The sequence below is a fragment of the Coturnix japonica genome, chromosome 1, assembly GCF_054131305.1.
Source record: "Coturnix japonica strain WE chromosome 1, WE-NBRP24, whole genome shotgun sequence".
Classification (NCBI taxonomy): Eukaryota; Metazoa; Chordata; class Aves; order Galliformes; family Phasianidae; genus Coturnix; species Coturnix japonica.
The window spans coordinates 35,846,014-35,868,863 of record NC_140663.1 but is presented as its reverse complement, the minus strand read 5'-3'; the positions used below and the strand labels follow the sequence as shown (position 1 = coordinate 35,868,863).

The 22,850-nt window shown below is 35.9% G+C and overlaps 1 protein-coding gene across 1 annotated transcript in view; it reads right to left on the bottom strand.

Annotated features, from left to right (window-relative positions):
• PTPRQ (protein tyrosine phosphatase receptor type Q) overlaps positions 1-22,850 on the bottom strand; it is a 110,971-nt gene that overhangs the window by 63,654 nt on the left and 24,467 nt on the right. The window contains exons 21-34 of the mRNA XM_085537687.1: positions 20,962-21,031; positions 19,294-19,493; positions 18,557-18,806; positions 17,253-17,381; positions 16,316-16,462; positions 15,181-15,353; positions 12,130-12,340; positions 10,247-10,399; positions 9,940-10,119; positions 9,108-9,215; positions 7,573-7,854; positions 6,038-6,220; positions 4,872-4,973; positions 3,065-3,185 (exon numbers count right to left, since the gene is read on the bottom strand). Coding sequence (XP_085393813.1) covers positions 3,065-3,185; positions 4,872-4,973; positions 6,038-6,220; positions 7,573-7,854; positions 9,108-9,215; positions 9,940-10,119; positions 10,247-10,399; positions 12,130-12,340; positions 15,181-15,353; positions 16,316-16,462; positions 17,253-17,381; positions 18,557-18,806; positions 19,294-19,493; positions 20,962-21,031 — 2,309 coding nt within the window. The remainder of the gene's footprint in view (positions 1-3,064; positions 3,186-4,871; positions 4,974-6,037; positions 6,221-7,572; positions 7,855-9,107; positions 9,216-9,939; positions 10,120-10,246; positions 10,400-12,129; positions 12,341-15,180; positions 15,354-16,315; positions 16,463-17,252; positions 17,382-18,556; positions 18,807-19,293; positions 19,494-20,961; positions 21,032-22,850) is intronic.

The following is a 22,850-nucleotide window of genomic DNA, read 5'->3' as shown; positions in this document are numbered from 1 at the left end:
TATTATATGGAATATCAAGGAATAGCATGTCCATCCTGTAATTGCTGTCAAGTGTGGTATCCCTGGGAAGGACACACTAGGGCATAAGTAAACTGTCTCCCTAGACAGAAATAGCGAAATATAAAAAGATTATAGCAAGGGAGCATGCCCTACTGTGACTCTGTGAAATTGGTCAGAAGGCTGAAGTTATAAATGGAATAATAGAAGATGATATGGAACAGGAATTAGCTGGTGCTGAGTTAATTCTGGTGGAATGTAGCAGGGGATCAGAATGGAACTCTAGTCAGGTCAAAACCAGCCTAGAATGACTATAAGATGTAACATTAATAAAACGCTGGTATTAGCATAGGTATGAAATGATTATCAGAAAGTAAAATAAGATACAGGAACAACTACCTTGAGTTTTAAAATTCTGTTATTTAATATTTTATGAAAACCTAGCACAGAAAAGGCTAGCTAATGTTCCATTCCTGAAAACAGTTTTGAATCAATAGATGCCCTGTGCCTCTAATGGAATTTCACAGGAGAATTACAATTTGAAAAGTTCAAAGAAAAAAAAATAAAAAGGCTCATCTTTTCTTGGGAAATAGTCTTGATAGCAGAAAATGTTACTAACATTTACATTATTCTCAAAGTTCTGAGAGTCTGAGTAGTCTGTAAAGAGATATGAAACGTTGCCATTACAGTTACGAGATTCTGTATGAAGAAAAGACATACTTTCTTGGATCTTTGCCCATTATATTCTTAGTGTGGAAAAATGTAGCTGGTTATAACTTAAGTCCGAAGAAAACTTACAGCTTATTGCTGCAAACACTTCTACTCTGAGTAACTGCATTCTCATAACATCTTCCCAGCTAGGTCATAGATAAGAAGTAATCTGGAGCTTGGAGCATTTCAATAAAAGCTGATTTTCTTTTTGGAAAGCAACAGAGACTGCAATCAAAACAATAAGAAAACACTGACAAAGTGGATGCAGGCTTCACAGACAATGAGAAAAAAAAAGTTGAGAAAGTAGCCGAGGAATTTTAAGACCTAAGTTCAAGTGACAAACTGAGACAGAAAACTGAAAAATGGCATACTTGAAAAAGATGGGTACTGCACTCTTAAGTAGATTTAGTCAGTAATTATCTTACACCAATTTATTGAATGGGAGAACAACAATTTTCAAGTCTGAAATACTCCCTTGAAAGAACTAAGGTACTCCTACCACAGAAAAATGCTAATAGCTCCTGTCAAGTTCAGCAGTAATCCTTGAAAGATGATAAAAATAAGAACGTTACCTTTTATGTTCTAGTATTTGCAAATTGTTATCCTCAAATCTCTAAATTTACCAATTTTTCTGTACCTGTTGTAATGCATTTAAGAAAAAGAACATTTATTTAGCATCAGTATTAGCTTCTTCCTTCTTTATTAAGGAAATCTGAGAACAACAATCTCCCAAGTAAAATACTGGATGCCCTGAAAAGCAGCAACTATTGCACAGCACTTTGCTATGTCAAATCTCACCTTGCAATGCACTGGATGAAATCACATAGCCAATTCCATTAAATATGTAAAATGTAAAAAAGAAAAAAAGTGAAGTTGTGAGAAGTTATGAGCAAGTTTCTTGCCACAAGATGACACCTAATGCCTGTCTAATTTTAGATATGGCACGGTAAGGACAGACAAGACACAGCAAGGAGAATATGGAGGGAAAACGGACAAAGGTTATTTCAAAAAGTTACATGATTGCTTAAATGAGATATTTGGAGAGGTGGTTCAATGGAATGATGGTTTTTAATAACCAATTCTTACTTACTTATCACAACAAAACTAGTAAGCTTTTAGATAATATAAGGCTGTAAATGCTATAACCTCAAAACCTTTGAACACAATCTGTAACAAAATGATAATTCATATTATGAAGTAACACATTCCTGGATGTAAGATAGGCATTAATTCATCTTTTTTGTGTGTGTGTGTGTGGTAGAAGAGCACAAGACACTGCAAACATAGTAGAAGGAACAAGACAGGCCAAATTTAACTCTTCTTGAAAAATGACTGCTTCCTGTTCATTTGAGGAGTGACTTAGCTAGAAGTGATAACATAATAAATAAATATCAATAGAAATCAAGGCCAAGTTCTACCCCAGACTACAGCCACACTGAAATAGTAAATGTAAGCTCAATAATATTACATTTATAAAGACTGGTAATTTGCACGCACAATTCAGATAACATAAGGTGGACTTCTCTATAATTTTCTCACAGTGTCTTTTGCAGTGGCAATAGAGTGGTACAGTGTAAGAGCAATTGTTAAAAGTAATGAACAACAAAATCTTCTTAATCCTAGAAGTTATATATAGATCTTTGAAGATCTAGTACATCACTAGACTGAACTATGTTATGTATGAAACAGCACAGAACCTGTAAGTTTTAAAATACCAAAATAATAAGGTTAGAAAAGATCCCAGGATTAATGAGAAAAAAAAATGCATGGAAGCAGAAAGGACAGAAGAGAAAACAATACAGTAAATAAAAAACATATGCTAAAAATTCTATGCTACAAATGTAATACATACAAAATACAACATTACGGATAACTGATAGTACATACTACTGTGATAGAACATATTGTTGTGACTCTTGAGTTCTTATGTCATTTAGACGGTTGCTAGAAGAGCTCTCAGATTTCTTTCATGCACTTTCAACAAAAGAAATCTATTTTACATCTATTTCAGATCTTTCCATTTTAGGATGAGCCAGTGCCCTGCCTCAAAACAGGCCCATTCAGTATAGAATGAAAATCACCACAATCTAAATCAAATTTTAATTTACATTGGGAAAAAAAACTGTCATTAAACAAACAAACAACAAAAACAAAACAGAAAAAACTTGAAAAAATTTAATACTCCAATTTTCAGCTACCAAATTATATCTGAATTTGTGTACACAAAAGTCTAAGTGTTGGATGAATATGCATTCACCAAAAACATGTAATCAACATATTGTGTAAGAAAAACCCAACATTCCTGCTAGGTTACAGATTAATATTTATCCTCAGAACTATTTCCAGGAAATCTTACCAGACATAAACTGTGTAATAGAGGATAATTCCATTTGGCTCCAGTGGAGGTTTCCATGACAACTTCACAGTGACACCCGACAACTGTTTTACTGAGAGGGATTCTGGAGGCGAACTAGGAGCTATGAAACGAGAGAATGGGACACAACATCTTGGTAAACAGCAAAGATCTATGGGATATGCAACATCCTTACATAGGGCAGTAATTATTTTGTGATGGAAAATTAACTTTGTACTACACCAGCACAGTATCCATCAACTAATGTTATAGCACAGCTTCATTTCCTTTTTGTGAGAGATGATAAAAGAAGATTTTGCATGGTGGTGTTTGAACATCTGTTTCTGTGATTCAATGGAAAAAGTACTTCATGAGAAAACAGAGTATCGGGTAGGTCACAGTGATTCACCTACTGCCCGAGTACATTGCTGTAATGTTTTTTTCTTCCAATAAAAGCAAGAACTTTATAGGTATGGACACGTGTAAAATACAGCAAAATAGTTCCCCTGAGGGAAAAGAGGTGCTGGAAATAATTATATGTGGAAAAATCGATAAGCATGGCACTGAGTGATGATAAAATGTGGGATAATAAACAGTGGTACAATCTAGTCCCTCCATCCAATAAGGATCACATTCATACATTTTGTGTGTCACAAGGGCAAGAAAAAAGATGGACATTGACTGGGACCAGTCAAATTCATGTTACGATGAACTTTAAATAACACCATGTAACAATTTTGTAGGGAAATGATAAATTAGTGAAAATGTTGGATTGTGTTTAATTTCATTCCAACTGAAGCACTCTAAAGTTCATATAAGTATTGCTGAAGAAATATGTACCAATGGAAGCACTAGCGATAATGCTTTGTATTAGCATGCTATTAAGAAGTAAACCTTGATTCACAGATAGTAGTAGTACTAAGTAGAATGACTTTTGTTCTTCTCAAATTAAACCAAAAAAGCATCATGTACTAAAAATTCAAGTCATAATTGCAGTCATGCATGGAAATTGAGAATAAGAGCATAGTTATTAGCGCATCTATGAAACATTTGGTCTGAAACTTGGAACACTATGTTCCTGTGAATAAAGCACATGTGGTGTATTATAAATACTGTTTCTCAGTTGTTGTTCTTTCTCTATCTTAGAAGTTGGCATAGAAGTTTTAGAGCTCTGTACACTTAAAAAAAATATTTTTAACAAACAAAGGCTGCCAGTGAGTGTCTGTATTTAGAAGCAAAAATGGTGACAGCTGTATTTAGTATTTTACTTGTATTACCATCAGTGGTTCTATAATACAAGACCTATGAAATAATGAATGCCGTATCTTTTTGTCCAGTTCATATTGAATTTCTTATTCAGGGGATGTTTCTTGCTGAAAGACAGAATTGGTATTGCTCTAAATAAAAATACTCTTAGTAAAAGATGGATTTATCCAAATTAGCTACTTGCTAACATTTATTACTGATGGCATGTATGTAAGGACATTAGCACCTGGGAGATGTGCAAAGACCCATTATTGTCAAAAGCCAGTGCTCCATAAAACATGGAATGAGATTTAATTTAGGAATGCATGGTGCAACACTTATGGCAATGCATCTTTAATATTTGTGTTCTTAGTGTCTTTCTCCCTTTATAAACACACACATGCACACACACACAGAAAGTGAACAGTTGAATGAGTAGCTAGATGGATATTAATAGAGTTATAATTACAAAAACATTTCTAAAACCTACATAGATATGACATGATTGAAATAGTTTGGGACTACAAGCAGAAAATGATACATCACGACTTCTCTTCTGACTTACCATCCTCATCAGTCAGTATATGCAGAGGTGCACTACGAAGACCCTCTCCCAATACGGTACTAGCAGACACTTCTATCATATATTCTGTATATTTCTTCAAATCTAAATGAAGAAGAGTAGTTCAGCAAACCAAACATTCCGGGAGAGAACCTTCTATTAATCAAAAAAAAGTTGAGATTATATGTCACAAGGAGAAGTTCTGAAGTGCTGAAGAGGCCTATCACTTGTGCCTTTGGAGATTAAAATGAGCATTAGGAGAATCTGAACATAAAATATTCTGCCTGAACCATAGAAGGGGTAAAGTTCTAATTACCAGTTCAAATCATATCCTGAGTTGGGAGAGACACACACATATCATCAACTCCAACCACTGCCTGCACACAGTGCTACCCAAAATCAAAACCTGTGAGAGCACTGTTCAAACACTTCTTGAATGGTGGTGGGCACAGACTGGGGCTGTGCCCACCACCCTCTGGTGAAGAGCTTTCTCCTAAAGCCTGACTCAACCCTCCCCTGGCGCAGCTCCATGTCGCACCCTCAGGTCCTGCTGCTGGAGATCAGAGCTCAGCATTGCCCCTCCACTCTCCTCATGAGGAGCTGCAGGAAGCAATGAGGCCTCCCCTCAGCCTTCCTTTCCCTGGGCTGAACAAGCCTCATATGTTTTGCCCTCTAGACCATTATATACTTCCTATTTCTGGAATGCTTAGATGTTTGTCCTTAGCACTACTTTGAAAATTTGCTGGTTAAGGTATTGAGTAGCCAGCATTAGCTGCTCCTCGATAGAGAAGGCTAATGCATAATAATGACTGAACAAATCAAAAGATGGAAAGTTGAGTGAAAAGGGAAGTATTATATTGATACTAAAATTAGCGATCTCAGTGCTTACTTTGTCACAGTGATAAGCATGCCAAAAAAATCTACAGGATTTCCTCGTAATTTAAATGTCAAAACACAGTAAGAGGCATGTTAGATTGTATACCAAGCACAGTCCATTCCACAGCATTACTATAGGGCACAACTGGCTACTTCTCAGACAAGCGGTGCCTAATTATATAAGGACAAGAACGATCCATTCAGTGAATCAATTGCCCCAGATCAGTTGGTCCATTGAGCCCCACTCAGAACAAGTTACAGTTGCCTTAAGATTCATATCATTAGGTACTAGCCTGTAATACGTAGTACCAGATGAGTGGTGTTTATAACTCTTTCCTCAGTTCCATTAGTCCTCTTGAGATATATTGTGTAGGTCTGTATGATGCCATTGGGGATGGATGGTGGAAAAAATGACAGCTCAATTTCAGTGGATGAGACGTTCCAATAAGTTATGTTTTCTGGTGCAGAACCGGGAACTAGAAGATGAAATTTAGACTTGTAAAAGATTCCAGACAGTTATATTGATTTCTTAAGCATTTTCTTAAATTGATTAAATGTAAACAATTTTATTTTTATCTTTTATTTTTCTTTGTTGTTGTTTTGCTAAAATAAATTTCAAAAGAGGCAGTATCCAGAAAGGGAATAAATGCCACTAAAGGCAGTGGAATCAGCCCCCAGTTTTGCTTAATTTCTTGTTAGAATAGTTTTGGACACATCAACCCTTGATTTGGTTGTAGTTAACTAAAAATGCTTCATTTTCCAGCTCCTCCTTTATTTTTATTCTTCTCATCTCAAAAGATTTTTTTGCATTCTCTGTCAAAGGCAGCCGGAATTCAATTTTTTCTTCTGAGTATCAGGAGAACTAGGCACTGGTAAAAGGCTTGAAAATGAAACTTCTAGAAAAGATATATGTCTAAATTAAAAAGAACTATAAAAAACACCTAAAGATAAATACACTAAATCAGTTGGGCAGATACATATCTATCATACCTGTCTAAAAACCAAACAACAAAACCAAGTAAACAAATCCCACAACAACAACAAAGTGCCACAAAATCAGTACAAGTGCTCTTGTGCTTCTATTTTGAGTTCAATCTCATGAACTCTTAAAACTAGGTGTCTGTGTTCTCATTCTGTATGAGTTCTGTTTGGCAGCTCTGGACCACAACTACTTCACACTGAAAATCAAATTTCATTTCAGAAACGAGTTCACAGTAATAACTACCATGTCTTAACAATCAAGAAGATACTGCATATGACTCACACTTTTTTGAGATAGAACACTACAATCATGTCTTTCCTCACTGAAAACAGTCTAATGAACAGAACACATTTAACTCCAGATCTAACTCTAGGTATTGACAAAGTACCCAGTTGTCTGAGGCAGTAAATTAGTCAATATCAAAAAGCCTCAGAAAAGTACAAGTGTCATACCAGATCTACATAAATATGACTGAGTCCTGAAGGAAACCAGCCACCTTCCATTCCTACAGCTTAACTCAAACATCTGTTCTCTGTGTCAACCATATTTCTCAGAATTTTTCCCAGTGCACTTCCTGTTTAGCTCCCCTGAAAAGCTTATGACCCTCCCTCTTTAATTTTTATTCCTTCCTTTCTCTACATTATCTTATCTTACAGCTTACTTAAGTCTATATATGCCTTGTTATAGCTTTTTAATATTCATCCTTTCTTCCCAATTTTCACTTGCTCTTTAAACCTACTTTTAAAATAAATTAACAAATTAACACAGACTTCCAAAAATCAAATGCCACCATAAAGCACTTGTCAGAAAAAAAATCAGTAGTTTTCCAAAAAATTATATACTCACCAGTTTCAGAAGTTCTCACCAGAAGTGGGAAAGATGACTGATTCCCATGGCCAAGTCTAGTGAATGCCCTTACTGAGATGTTGTAGAGAGTATATGGCATCATTTCAGTAAGTGATATATTCGTATACGACGTGTTCCTCACAAATAAATCACTGGAATCACTGTATAGAACTTCATAGTGAGTTATGAGACCATTAGGCTGCTCAGGTGGCGACCATTTCAGGTTTATCTCTGTTGCAGTTACATTTATTATCTCTACATTTTGGGGTGGGGAGTCTGGTTCTGCAGTACAGAAATCAAAGAACAACAACAACAACAACAAAAAAGTCTGAGACATTCAGTTAATTATAATAGAATATAAGACCAATCTGATAAACCAATTGGATTATTACTAAATTTCTGTATTTTTAACTTTCCACTAAAAAAAGTAGACAACTTTTTATATCAGTACAACTTCCTTTGTCTATTGCTTTCATTCAGACTGATCCTCTCACTGTTTTCCTCTAATTTAATTTTGTTTGAATGTCATATTTCTGTCTTCTTAAAAAGTACCTCTCCTATTTCACTCAAACATCAAGTGAACCAGGAAAGGTACCCTTTGTAGTGTATTTGAATTCCCTTTAGTTTACTGATAGAGTTGCTAAATGATAACCTCTGAAGATCTCAGTACAAATCTTGCATACTCGGGTTACAAGGTGAAGCAGAAAGCAAGTTCAGCTCTAGGGTAGTGTGTTGGCTAAATCTACTGGCAGTGTATGATTTCATGTGACTCTAGAGAGCTCATAACACCTCAAAGAGTTGAAGGAGTGAGTGGATTACACTTAAGAAACAAGTCAGTTCTGAGCATCAATTTTGTAAAGGCCTCATCACTTCACTCCTGGAGTAACCGATCTATAAAACTTAAAAAAATATATGTTGTAAGAATCCTGGATTATGTTATTCAGTTTGTGCACAAATCACAGTATCACAGTCTCATGCGGGTTGGAAGGGCCTTAGAGATCATCGAATCCAGCTCCCGGGATTCGAGCCTCCTGTGTAGCAGAGCGGCACTTCTACCACTTGCGCCACAAGGGGAATTCAAACCCGGGCCTCCGGGGTTGCAAGCGGCACTTCTACCACTGTGCCACCAGGGCACACAAATGCATATATACAGACATTTTAGAATTTATCTTGATGCTTTTTGATGTAAAGGTGTCATGGTACCACTTTCATTCCTGATTTCTGAGCCCATGAATGAAAAAAAATACTCATTGTAATAAATCACTACTCTTTGGAAGGCAGGACAGCCCACATAGATAATTTCCATGTGAAGAAGCTTAATTTTCAATTGAAGTACCATAGCCTGATATCTTCCATGCTAATGTTGCTAATGTTAGATGTAGTGACTTTGCTATTTGGAATAGCACTGACTGACTGAAGACTAAGAATTTCAGCAAACATTGATTTTATTAATAAGCTTTCTTCCCATCCTCTAGGCATGTGCCCAGACTTCTTTAATATATAAATCAAATCATGATTGCAAACTATATATTTACCATCTTCAGGGGTTCTCACAAAAATATCATTCTCTTCAGACAAAGCACTTTCTCCAATCACAGTAGATGCTGCAACTCTCATTTTATAGTTGGTGTACTTTTTTAAACCTAAAAAGATGAAGTAAAAAAAGAAGCAAAAATCACCCTCATTGAGCATGTTGTAGCTTTCTTATAAAACTATTAAAGTGTTCTAAGAGTTTTTGAAACACATTTTCCACCTAAAATATTGAATTTGCATAATATCATTTATCTGCAGATAAACACTCAGACAAATCAGTATATTCTGAAATAATTCAACCCCGTAAATTGCTTGAATTAAAAAACAAGGAATGTGTACTTGTACACACAAATACATGTCTTATTGTATTTGCATTACTCTTTTTAGCTCAAGTAAGTGCCTGAAACAGCATAACTAACTTATTTTCTCCAATTAGCTTAAATATTATCACCTTAAAAGAAGAAAAATATTATTAACAATTATTATTAGATAAATTCTGTATGGAAAAGAAATCCAGTCTGAAAAAGAATTAACAGTTTAGAAACATTTTCCTATGTAGAAAAAATGAGACAAGAAAAAAATGGTAAGGAGAAATCCACTTGAGAAATTACTACTAGCTACAGTACTTGCCTTATGCAGTCCTCTCTGCTGCTCTCACATTCCCTACATACCTCTACACAGCAGACAAGTCTGGCACCACTTTCTGACTGCATTGTGTGCATGTGTGGATGGGGCAGACTTGATCTACCTACCTTACAGTGGCTACAATACCTAAAGTTGTAATATATAATTTTGGAATATTTGCAATTATTTTTTTAGCACATGACACAGTACCTGTCATAAGTAAGCTGTTGTTTGAAGTTGTTCTGTGGAATGCTCTTTTTGTATCCAGCTCCATCGCATAAACGGTATAATGGATGATTTTCCCATTGGGGTTTGCTGGAGGATCCCAGTACAGCAAAACAGAGGAGGAACTAATATTCTTATAAGATATACTTTGCACTGAGCTTGGAACTTCAATGAAAACAAACAAACAAACAAACAAAAAAATGCAACAGTAAGCAAAAGAAATAATTTTTAACAAATTAAAATTTCCTGAAAGAACTTAGGGATGTTAACTTAGCTCTGAGCTGCATTTTACCTTGCTCACGTGTCCTGACTGTGAGAACAGATGGTGGCCCTTCTCCAATAGCAGTGAAAGCAGACACACTGATTGTGTAGTCTGTGAAAGGTGCAAGGCCCTTTATAACGTAGGACAGTTCTTCACCCAAAATGTCAGTGGCATACTGATCACCTGGTATTCAATGGAGAGAAATAGTCACTTATTTGTCAACTCTTATTTTTGCTTTTGTGTTCCAAACTCCAACACTGTGATCTACAACAATTTTACTGCAAAAAGAATTACTTTCTGTGGCAATCACAAAAATACAAAGAAAATGTTACAGTGTCTCATTTCCAAGGAGTTACTGTCATTAAGTCAAGCCTGAAGCATATAATCCTCTCTGCTTTTCAGAGGTCTTCTACGAAGTATGAAATTTAGACAGTAGGAAGGTTATATAGCTTGGCCTAGGTGAAAGAATGCATGATAACAAACTAAACCCAAACTAAAACTGACAGCTATCCTTAAAATAAAAATAAGATTTAAAACAGAGAGGAATCTAGGAATTGGGAAAAAGCATACTTGTTGATAGCCTGTTTTCCCCTGTGATTACAGAAGCCTAGCTCCTAGGTTGCTGAGGTTTCTGATTTTGTTTGTTTTTAGGGTTTTTTGTTTGTTTGTTTGTTTCACTTCCCTCCTAACTGTGTAATGGCTATACTTGAAATGGCTCCCATCACATATTGCTTCACACTGGTATTTTCATCAGAAGAGTTGGATCAGAATGCAGCATCATGTATGTGCCCACAAAGAGTTTCTGGTGCACCAGAGTGCGTATCTGTGCATGAGCCCAAAATCAGCAGCCCAAGTGTGCTAGCCAAAATCCTCTGTTATAAATGAGTTACTATGACACTGCAATGTGAAAAGATTTGGATACTTTACATATCTAAGTATCAGGCCCAAAGATTAGCATCTAAATATCAGCAAGCACTGTTGCAAACTTGGCTGTCAACAACATTACTGTAACAACTACTATAATACTTGCGCTCTATATTACAACAGATGATGTTTTAAATTAATTTTTCATCAACATAGACATTTTAGCTACTCACCAACTAAAGATGAATGAGGCAGTAAAAAGAAAAGTCACTTTTAAAGCACTGTATGTTTTACTGTATGACAGAGAAGACCCCCATAGGATTACTATAGTAAAGATCCACTGAATTCTAGAGAATGTAAGGGATTAAATTCTGGTCTTAAACACTGGTGTAGACAGAGGAATCCAGTGACTTCAATAGCTCTTCTAAAAATCTGACTTTCAGTCTACTGCTTAAAATTCTTATTGTAAAAAATCAGAGTGGTATTTTAAGTCCTCACCTGTCAGCTACGGGCTGCTTAATGATTTGTAAATATTCATACTTAGCAAAGAAACACTGTCCCATTGATAATACAGAACAAGTGTACACACTAATGACATCACCATGTCATGGGGTCATCTCCACCTGTTTGTAACCCATATAGCAAAGTTGTAACTTTTTGACCTATTTACCTTCACTGACATTTGAAAACCTATTAGTCAAAAGGCTTAGAGAAATCAATGTCTCTGAAGGGCTTGGAGATATGTTAATCCCTGACAATCACACCTGCTTTGGCAACTGTAATAACTGATTGTCTATGCAGCTTGGCTGATGGCTTTCGGGTGCTCCTTTCACTAGGAAGAAGGTCAGCTGGGTGACAAGGGGCTAGTTCCTGCCTGTGTGGCATTCCCATTTGCTTCAGGAGGTTATTTGGTAGTAAAAAAATCCAACTCCAGCAAATGACCCATCCATAATTTGCCTGAACCATGTGCTCAAGATTGTAGTTGGGACAGTGATGGTGGTCCTCAGGAGCAAAGGAACAGGTAGAAAAAAAATCTTAAAATATCTTACCCAAAGTAGAATGTAATTCTGAAGGACCATTTATGGCAGGCAAACGATCATCAGACGCACTTGTAAATATCACCGGGGAAGCTGTCTGAATACTAGAAAACATTTCACCTGAACCTTCATATAATTCATTGGCTGTTTCTATTGAATTCCAGGTGGGAGAAGGTTCCATGTTTTCATTTATCATGTATGGTTCCAAAGAATCAATCAAATACTAAAAATCAGAAAAATAAAGCCATGATCTTTATCATTATTAACTTCTTTATTACAATTTATATATACACCATATAAATTGGGCACTGCTAACATTACAATGATGTTCATGTGATATATATAATTAAACGCAAAACAGTATTTTTCACAAGAAAGCTCAGCTGCTCATAGCCTACAGCTTGTTCATTTTAAAAATTCAAAAACAACACATGCATTTTTTAATATATTTTTTAAATTTCTTAAAATGTGGATTTAAAATGTTTCATATGTAATATCATTATCCTCATGGCTATATTGAAAAGACATATTTGAGCTTCGGAGGCTCCTTCTGCACTAAGCATTTTCCAGCAGGGAAGAAGGCACTGACAAGAAGAAGGCTTCAGATGCCCCCACTAGGCCCTGAGGAAGAACAACAGGTTGATCAGATTGACGAGAGGGAAAAACATATCTGTATGACATCTGAGTAAGGTATAGATGAAAGTGTGAGAAAACCAGACACTAATGAATTAAGACGAGTTTTAAAAAGGGGAATAAATATGTGGAAAAGAAGAATGAAAGGGAGGCAAGTGATGTAAATGTCACTAAGACAAGGGCAGGCAAAAGACAAATTTGGAAAGGGATGCAAGTAGACTTAAGGGGAGAAATTACTACTGCGAACTTTTCTGCATAATAAAAGCTGAAAAGAGACAAAACTCAGGTGGAATGTGGAGACAAAGAAGCTGTTTTTTATCAATAATCTTTTTTATTTTTATCAGCTACACAGACAGTGAGATTGAGTGTACCCTCAACAAGTCTGTAGATGACACGAAGATGAATGGTGCATTTGACACCACAGAAGAAAGGACTACCATCACGAGGGACCTGGACAGGCTTGAATAGTGTGCCCATGTGAACCTAATGAGGTTTAATAAGGCCAAGTACAAGTACAGACTGAAGTGCTCACTGAAAGGAGCTATGTCAAAAAGAACTTGGTGGTCTTAGTGAATGCAAAGCTGGACATGAGCCAGCAGTGCACATATGCAGCCTGGAAGGCCAACAGGGCTGCATCAATAGAGGGATGACCAGCAGAGAGAGGAAGGTGACTGTCCCCCTCTATTCTGCCCTTGTGAGGCCCCATCTGAAGTACTATGCCCAGGCCTCCAGCACAAGGAAGATGTAGAGATGTCAGAGAAGGTGCAGAGGCCAAGAAGATAATCAAAGGGCTGGAGCACCTCTCTTATAAAGGAAGTCTGAGAAAGCTGGGCTTGTTTAGCTTGGAGAAGCGAAGGCTCCATGGAGACCTCACTGTGGCCTTCTTTGTAGAGAGCTTATAAGCAGGAAGGAGACTGGCTGTTTATATGGTCGAATAGTCCTAGGACAAGGGAGAATGGCTTTTAACTAAAAAAGGAGAAATTCTGATTAGATGTTAGGAAGAAATTCTTTGCTCAGAGGGTGGTGAGGCACTGGAAGATGCCAGAGATGCTGTGGCTGCTCCATTCCTGGAAGTGTTGAAAGCAAGGCTGGATGGGGCCCTGGGCAGCCTGATCAGCAAGGGAGTTGGAACAGGTGATCTTTGCATTCCTTCCAAATTAAGTCATTCTGTGATATTTTATTATTATTATTATTTTAACTAGGTTAGATTAACCACAGCCAAATATCTCACCTAAGTACCAGCAGGCAAAAGACATACGTGCCTCATTTTCACCAACCTCTTAAAGTAAAACAGTACTCACATGGAAATAACTTCTGTCTCTGAGGCTTTAAATAATGTTTGATATGATTTGTTTTGTTCTTTAATTACCAAACTAAATTCAGTAAGCTTTAGAAAACATCAGTGATTCTAAATTAAGAATTCACAAATTAGGAAATCCCAGCATTAGAGTACGTCTGTGTAGACAATTTCCCATCTTTTCTGCATGTACTATGATATAATCTTTAATTATAGGGTTACATAATTTTGCTTTTCAAGGATCTTAGTATGGTTTAATAAATGAATCCTTACCCTCATCTTTTTCCCCCTGCCCCTTTGTAAACATTTAGCTCCAGGTCTCTATTTAATGCATAATATGCAACTTGAAAGAGAACACCTTCACTAAACTGTGTATCAAAAACATTCTGTGTCAGATCCAAAGAAAGGGCAGTTTCTAAACGAGGAATTAGGCAAAGTTTTGGCAGCTATGCTCAACACTAAGATTTACAGAAAAGCCTTAACTGAGAAAGAACTGTCTTGAGCTGAAACTTGCTAAGTATCTACAGTTCCATGCAGCATGCTCAAAATGGCCCAGGTCGAAGTATTTGTATGTTATGTGCAGATATCCTTACATCCATAACATGGAATTTAGCATGTAGTGTCAGACACTTTAATTCAAGGATGGAGATGTGGGGTGGAAGACCCAGAGTGCCTGCGTTGGAAGCAAAGCACTTGGACAGCTCTAGGAGACTTCTGCTGAATTCACTTCTCCATAGGATTCTCATCACATCTGGAAGTTTTCTTGAGTGGTTATTTACTGATCTAGGCACCTATACTCTTCTGTTAGGTATGCTGAGAACTGTTATGCTGAAGAGAACTAAAAAGTGAAAATAATATTGTTGGTTGGCTACAGAGTCTCATCTCAGTAACTACAAAATTCAGGATCTGGATTTCTCCAGAATTATTTATGATTTTCACGCAGTACAAATAGAAGCCTTGGAATCTCTTTCAAACACAGCCAGAGAAAGGGTGGCATGGGGAAGCTGGAATTTAAAAACATTAACAACTCTTCTGAGGCAGCTAATTTCACATACTGTACCTACTGAGCAAGGCAGAGAACCAGATTTAATCTAGCAAAGAAATCTCTATCAAAAAAAAGAAAAGCTAAGTACCTTATTTTTTCCAGTGAGAATAATGTTTTCCAGTGTAACTTCTTCTTCTTGCACATGCACTTTAACTCTGTACTGGGTAATGATTCCATTTGGTTGTTGTGGCTTTCTCCAAACAATTTTTATATATGTAGCTTCCACTTCTACTAGATGTAAATCAGATACAGCACCTGGGACTAAATTTTCAAGAAGAAAATTGATTCAATCGCAAATATCCAATTATTATAAGTTGTTTTTTTTTTTCCAAGACTGTAAGCAAAGTACAATAGGCATTTAAAAAAAATTTCACATTCTTATCCTCTGAGTTGCATCTACACAAAAAGAAAGTTACTTTACGTGTTTGTTTCAAAACAAGTCGCATTTCTAAAAATAATAATTCTGTTCTTTTTCCCACATATATGACATACGCATTACTATGGCCAAGTGATGTAAATTAGGATAGTTCTACATAAGTCAATGCACTGCAAGTAGGCCTTATTCTAAGTATAGACTCTCAAGTACATTGATAATAAAAACTTAATTCTGTATTCATCAGTGTCATACAAGTATGAAATAAAAAGCTGAGAGAAAACACACGCAAAGGACTGAACCCTGAGGAGTGAACTATTGGGAGCACAAACTCTCAAATCATGGCACAGGGGAGACTCTGAAGCAGAACTAATAAGCACTTTGCTCCAGGCCAAAATCTCAGTGTTTCCCTCCTTCTTGTAAAGGTGAGAGACCCTGGATTTGCAGGAAACCAGTCCAATGAGATTTCAGGGTTGAACAAAGCGATCCTAGTGATGCCCTGCAATGTTATTTCCCTACCACTTGCTGCCATCTAACGATTACAAGGGTGACCTGCAACTTAATTTCCATACCTAAAAGACTACTTTTGCTCAGGCAGAAGGTACTTTCTTTCACACCCTCTAAAAAGGCTTCTATTAGCAAATAAATTTTGTGACCTTGTATGAACACCAAAATAAAGTTGGAAAAATAAATCAACATAATAGGTTTTCAGCTCATTTCTCTTCTTAGTTTATTAGATACCTATTTCAATACCTCCATTCCTTCTGTTGCAAGGAAACTAAATGTCTTTGAAGAAAAAAAGTGATACCAGTTATATGTACAGCCTATTTATTTCTGTATACTTACTTACCATCTGCAGGAGTGAAAACTGTAAGGTTTGTCTTTGGTCCCACACCAGCACTTGTCTCTGCACCGACATACACATCATACATTGTAAATGGCACAAGGTTATGAAATACGAACTTATGATCTTTTGTGCTGTTATCCAGAATATGTCCTGGAATGAAAATGAAGAGACTGTAGCTCAGAAATAAAACAGTTCATCATTTGCTTATACTGAACAGGGCTATTTTTAAGGAAGATTAAATGCCAAATTGTTTCTGAAAAAGATAATCTGGAATTTCCTCATTGGAAATAATACTAAACACCTTAAAAAAAAACCAAAAATCAATAACAACAAAACAAAGAAACCTAAAATACATATGGCTTCTAAGAGAAGGAGATTATCTACTTCTTTAATTATTGTTGCTGTCTATAAACTACTTTCTCTTGCTTATCCTATATCGTTCTATAAAAGCATTTAGTAGACAGCTCGTTCACCTCTTTAGCAGTACATAGTTATATACCCCTATGACCTTGTCTTTTTAACCACATCTGAGTTAAAGAACAAATACAAATATTCCAAAAGAGACTCAAACTATACAGAGATTAAAATCTTCCAGAAATATTTAACAGAAAAAAAAAAAGAGTAAATGTAAGATACAGAAGGATTTGAATATATGTGCATTCTAATTTAGCTGTGAGCTTAGCTTCCCATTTTTCAGAAAGAGTGAGAGGAACTGGTTTCCTCTACCATTAAGAATACCTAATATGAATTTCATTGTGTACCAGTCCTTATAATGGGCAGGTTCAAAAGTTATCTAAGAAGTGCTAATCATTCTAATACTGAAAAGGATACATTAGCAGTGCTTCCAAATTTTCTTTCTCCACTAATATTGACACTAAGAATGCAAGTGTAAGGACATATAAACAATAAATAAATAAATAAACAATCCATTTAGACCTACCAGATGGCCCATACAGCTCAACTCTGTAACTAAATTTTCCCGTTACTATGGTTGGTGGATCCCACATCACTGAGAAAGACTTTGCTGTAATGTTGATCTTGGCAAAATTTTGTGGTGGATCTTCTGGAACTTAATTTCAGAAAAAGTCTTTGAATATAAAATAATTTATATCTAGAATTCCCAAGAATCACATAGCAGACAATTCATTTTGAGTATAAACATTAAATGCACTGAAGAAAACTTACATTAAAAGCACAGCTCATTAAAATGTCTTAATTTTATTCTGTTCTTTTCGAAACATGATTCTTGCATAAGGTATCAAAAGAACTGGTAGTATACAATCCTTAAAACATACATTTGTCAGGAATTTTATCAAGTTTATCATAGACTAATTACATACAGATTACATACAGAAGATGCTCAAATACTACTGTGATGCTCAGCAATGTAGAGATCACATGGAGTAAGATTTTCTTTCTCAAGCAGGTTTTTTTTAATACAGATTACCTCATATAGCTGATTTCTGAGAGCACTGGTGATATTTTATTCTCCAAACCTTCAAAAACAGATACAATTAAGACTGCAAAAACATTGCACCTTGTTTTTTCATGGAACTATTCATGTGAATTAAAGCAACCACAGAAGCTGATCCCTTTCTGAAGCATTTGAATGGTGCTATAACTGTCTGATGAATGAAAGAGCAGCCCAGCAACACCAAACCGTGTCAGACAAAAAAAGATTGTTCTAGCAAACAAAAAGCCAGAATAACAATCCTCTGGAAACAATAGTTTTCTAGTATGGCTGTATTAACACTATTGCCCATTATTGCAGTAACTTCTGCTCTTGGATAAGCTTCAATTTCAATTCTAACTTCTTAGAGTACTTTGACTAATCCAAAAACCAATTTTTCCAGTGCTTAGAGATTTCTTCAGCATTCACCCAAATTCTGCAATAGCACCAAACTGTGGAATCATGGGAAAGGAGTTTTCTTTATACTGCTTTCCCTCCACCCCCACCCCCCCAAATGCAAAGAAGCTTTAAGCTTATTGCCTATGTATACAAAATACATGCATTTTTAATTCTATGACTGACAACCTTTCCCTTCTAGTTTATTTTTAAGTTTCATTCCATTGCACTATTAATTGAAGTTACTGAATTATCCTTCATTTTTCACAAAATTGAAAAGAATCATCTGTTCTGAGCATACTTTGATTCCTTTGACTTTTCACTGTAAGCGAATGCCTACATTTCTTCATTTTTCTATAAATGTGAGAACTTTATTCACTTTAGAAAATAATATATACCTGATTCCGGTGTTCGGACAATTGCGCTGTCAATGTAACCTGCTTCAGTGTTAACTGCAGAGACTTCAAAAAGATAGGTGGTATATGCCCTCAGGTTAGTTATGATGAAACTAATGGGTTCGTTCCAAACAGAGCTCATTTGACTAGGTGCTTCTGTACTTGCTGTAACTGTAGTACTTGAAGGAATTGTGGATTTGCCAAAAGTAGTTGAAGGAGTGGTAGTACTCCACAGAAATGATTCACTGTTATCCTAGTAAGACAAATACGAAATATTATTAACAGAATGCATGCCATGTAACTGTTAGGTATATAGAGATCAAGGAAAGACAGACACCCCTTGAAACAAAGCTTTGCAAATGAAAGATTAACAATACTGTGCCTCTACAGTGACAGAAACAACACATTATTTTCAAAGTGAATGCTGTAAAAATTAGAAACTGAAACTGAAACGTCAAATTTATTTATTCCACACTTTTCTGTTAAAAATATATCAATTAATTGACCCTTTCTTGACATTGTTGCTGGATTAAACTGAGCACTTCAAGATGAAATTCTCTACTTAATCTGCTTTGGACACAAAGTCTTTTCTTCATGCATTATATCATTCCTTGGGCCTAACTTTGTAAAGTACTGGGGATTGTTCTGAAAAGCAAACCTCCAAATGATCTCAAAATTCAACATTTATTATATTCTGTAGCTTCAGTCTATTTCTAATTTAAAAGGTTTATAGCACTTACATTACATTCTGGTAATCTCCCAGACAGAAGGTCTTCTACTTTGACCAAGACATCTTTCACTACAATTCCACTTCTTGCATGTTTCACACTAATCTTGAAACTAGTTATCTTTCCATTTGGTTGTCGAGGGAGAAACCAGATCAGATTTACAGCTGAATAATTTAAGGCTTCAACTGTGAGATTCACTACTTTACCTGGAGCTTGAAAACAAAACAAAGAAAAGCAGAGACATACTTTTTTTCTCATTAAATACGTGTTTCAGAATCAAATCTACCATGATCTAAAATGATTTTCATTATCACTTAGTACTACAGTACCTGAAGAACCTGTCACATTTCAGATATTTCTGCTGTACTGTATTCAGTGATCTTACATGGAAAATAGCAATTTTAGTTAGACCAATTCAAAAAAACCCTTTGTATGTTGAAAACCAGACTGTCCACTCAGCTATCCACTCTTGTTAACTTTTTCTAGATAACTTTACTACTTTAAACTGAATCTCATTTTGATCAAGTTGTTGGCATCTCTTCAACCATCACAGCAATAGCTTAAAAGAATAGTATGAGAGTGACATACAGCTCTCACCTCAATTTCAAAAGGCCTTCCAATTACATTAATAATAAGGGTTTTACCTTTAATAGAATGTGAACAGAAAGTTTCAAAATGCAAAAAGCTGAAGTTCTTGCATTGAAAAATGCTAGTGCTAGTATTGTCCCCTGCCAACTACAAGTAAAAGGAGTCTGTTGAAGTCTGGTTTTCTGTGAGCAGTTTGTTACATAATAGTGAAGAACAATGATTTGCATAGCTTCTCCAAGATAGCTACACCTTCTCATATCTCGTTTTATAATAATACACTGTTATCTCAGAAATGTCATGCAGAATGTCTTCCTGCCTTTAATTATCATTATATATGACATTACAGTTTGTCCTGCTATGGATATCAGACTAGAGCCCCAAACACTGAGGGGACAATCACCACAACAGCAACACAATTTCTCTATTTCAATTAGACTTGTACACCTCAGTAGAACTGGCAGGCAAGGTTCAGTTGTTCCCAAAGGGTTTGGAAAAGCAAGGCTATAAATGGTAAATTTGTAAAAATTACGGAAATTTAGCATAAAAATGTACTTTTTTTTTTTAATTTTTGAATTCATCAAGTCATATTTTCATATCACTTGTGCCTTTTTTCACCCTTTTTTCTTTAGAACTGGAATATAAAAACTTAGGATAAAACTTCAGAATAAAAACATATTCTGTGCTGGGCTTTTTAAAGAAGGTATTTTGACTTAGTCACTGAACAAATACAGCCTGACACAAGAACTGATCCTAGTACACCCAATCTCCTGGTACTGCTGCAGGCATTAACTGATGGGTGTAATTCATAAATAGTTCTGCTCTCCTCTGACACTACTTTCTAGAAGCAGTCTACCTAGAAACTTGTATAGAAAAACACCAAGAGAAACAGAGTTTTCATATGAGAACCTCCAAATGTTACATCCTGTTACTAGCAAATAGGACAAAGAGCACCATTTTCCATTCAGTGAGAAAACACAGAAAGAATCAGGATTTTCTTCTAAATGTATCAGAATTTGCACAAATATGAAGCATCAGAGATGCTGTATTTTAGCAAATTAGAGCAGCTCTAATAAGCAGGTTTGTTAAAATTACCACTTTCTGCAGTCTGGAAAAGAAAAGGAGCACTAAATACTCCAACACCAGCACTGTTCTCAGCAGCAACCTAAAGAAAAAAAAGAAATCAAATTAGAGAACCTGCAGGATGTACAGGAACTACGAATATCTTAAGGAGAAGGAGAGTTTCACCTACCAGCTTTCAAACCATAAACATACAAATGATCAAAACAGATAGGGTAGAAAGAATCCAGAAAACTGAGTGATACACTGAAAGTCTTCCAGTTTGAGATTTGCAGTTTGAAGAAAAAGTCCAGGGCAACATGACAGAAGAATACAAAATTTTGCATGGTAAAGGTGTCAACTATACACACTGACTGGTTTTGAAGATTAAATAGATGTTTGTGAAATATACAATTAGCTTTTAGAAACCGCGAGGTGATCATGCCACAGGGTGACATTACAGCAAAACGTTTGGAAGTGTGTTAAAAAAAACCCAAAACAACAAGGTTACTTTGTGGATACAAAAAGTTCACATAGTTCAAGTAATTGTCATTCAAATTTGGAAGGAGTAGAAACGTTTGTGCTTTGAAGTACTGTGTTGACCCTAATTATTTGATGGTTAGAGAAAATGTTACTTCATTGAATAGTTTTACGAATTTATTAGTGATCAGGTGCCCAAAATTTTGCAAACACACAAATAATCCTCAAACATATAACAAATAATCACTTTTAACTACTGTTTCTTTACAAATGTTTCTTCATCAGATGTAAAGAAACAAAATCAAGCCTGGGCTGTTAGAAATAGACTGGAAGTCCACATTCAAAGCTTATAAGATGCTATTTTGAACTGTACCATCATGATACATACCAGAAGGAATTTAGCAAGAACAAGCCAGGTAAAAACAATAACAAATTTTCATCCATGCAAAAATGAAGAGCTTTTAAATGACACAGCAAACTCCCCCCCCAAAAAAACCACACTCTACTCCCCCCTCAAAAAAGTCCTAAAAATACCAGCAGAAAAATAAATTACTCAAGACAAGGAAAATATTTAACGTTTCTTTTTGGACACACATTTTCATCTGAGTGGACTGACTCTGTGAGATTGCTGGTGGGTCAGTTAGTGGGGCAGCCTACCAAAGCAGCAGACAGTGTAACAATCCTCTGCTCGCAGGCAGACTTTTAGTCTCTCATGCCAAAAGCCACGTGGTTCCTGCTAGCCCAGTATAGTTGGGTCTAAAGTCACTTTCATGAGTCAAATTCACCTCTAAAATCTATGGCTAAAAGACTAGTAATGAGGAGAAAAGCCCCCCAAATATAAGAGCCAAAGACAAATCACTGCAAAGTAAAAGAAGATGGAAATGCCCTACAGCTTTCCCAAAGAAGAACAAAGAAGAGAATTTGCAAAACCTGCAAAAGTGAATCTCAAGCAAATAAACTGAACTATCTTAATAACTTTATCTATCTGAGCAGATTAATGAACTTAGTCTAAATACTTTTTTTTTTTTTTTTCCTAATAGGAGCTGATTATTTAATTTCTTTTTCAAGAGATGATTGGAGGCAGACCAAAGGCTAAACATTGCTGCTTTTCACCAGCAAGGTCATCACTACAAGATTCACAGCAAGCTATTACCCTACAGTAGCAAGCTGTAATTAGACTTCTACTTTCTTACATGTGTGCATCATCATTACAAAGGATTACTGCACAGTTCTATTCCTTGACTGACAAATCTAATATTTTGCCATGGTGTGAATTCATATTACATGGTGTGAAACAAACTAAACATGTTCTTTCATTATATTCTTGACACTAAAAAGAAGCGCCTATCCAAGGTTCTTGTGAAAGTGGCAAAGAAATTCATGGCAAATGTTGCCAAGAGGATCAATAATGCATTTCTGTCCATTTAAAGTTATTTACACTTGAA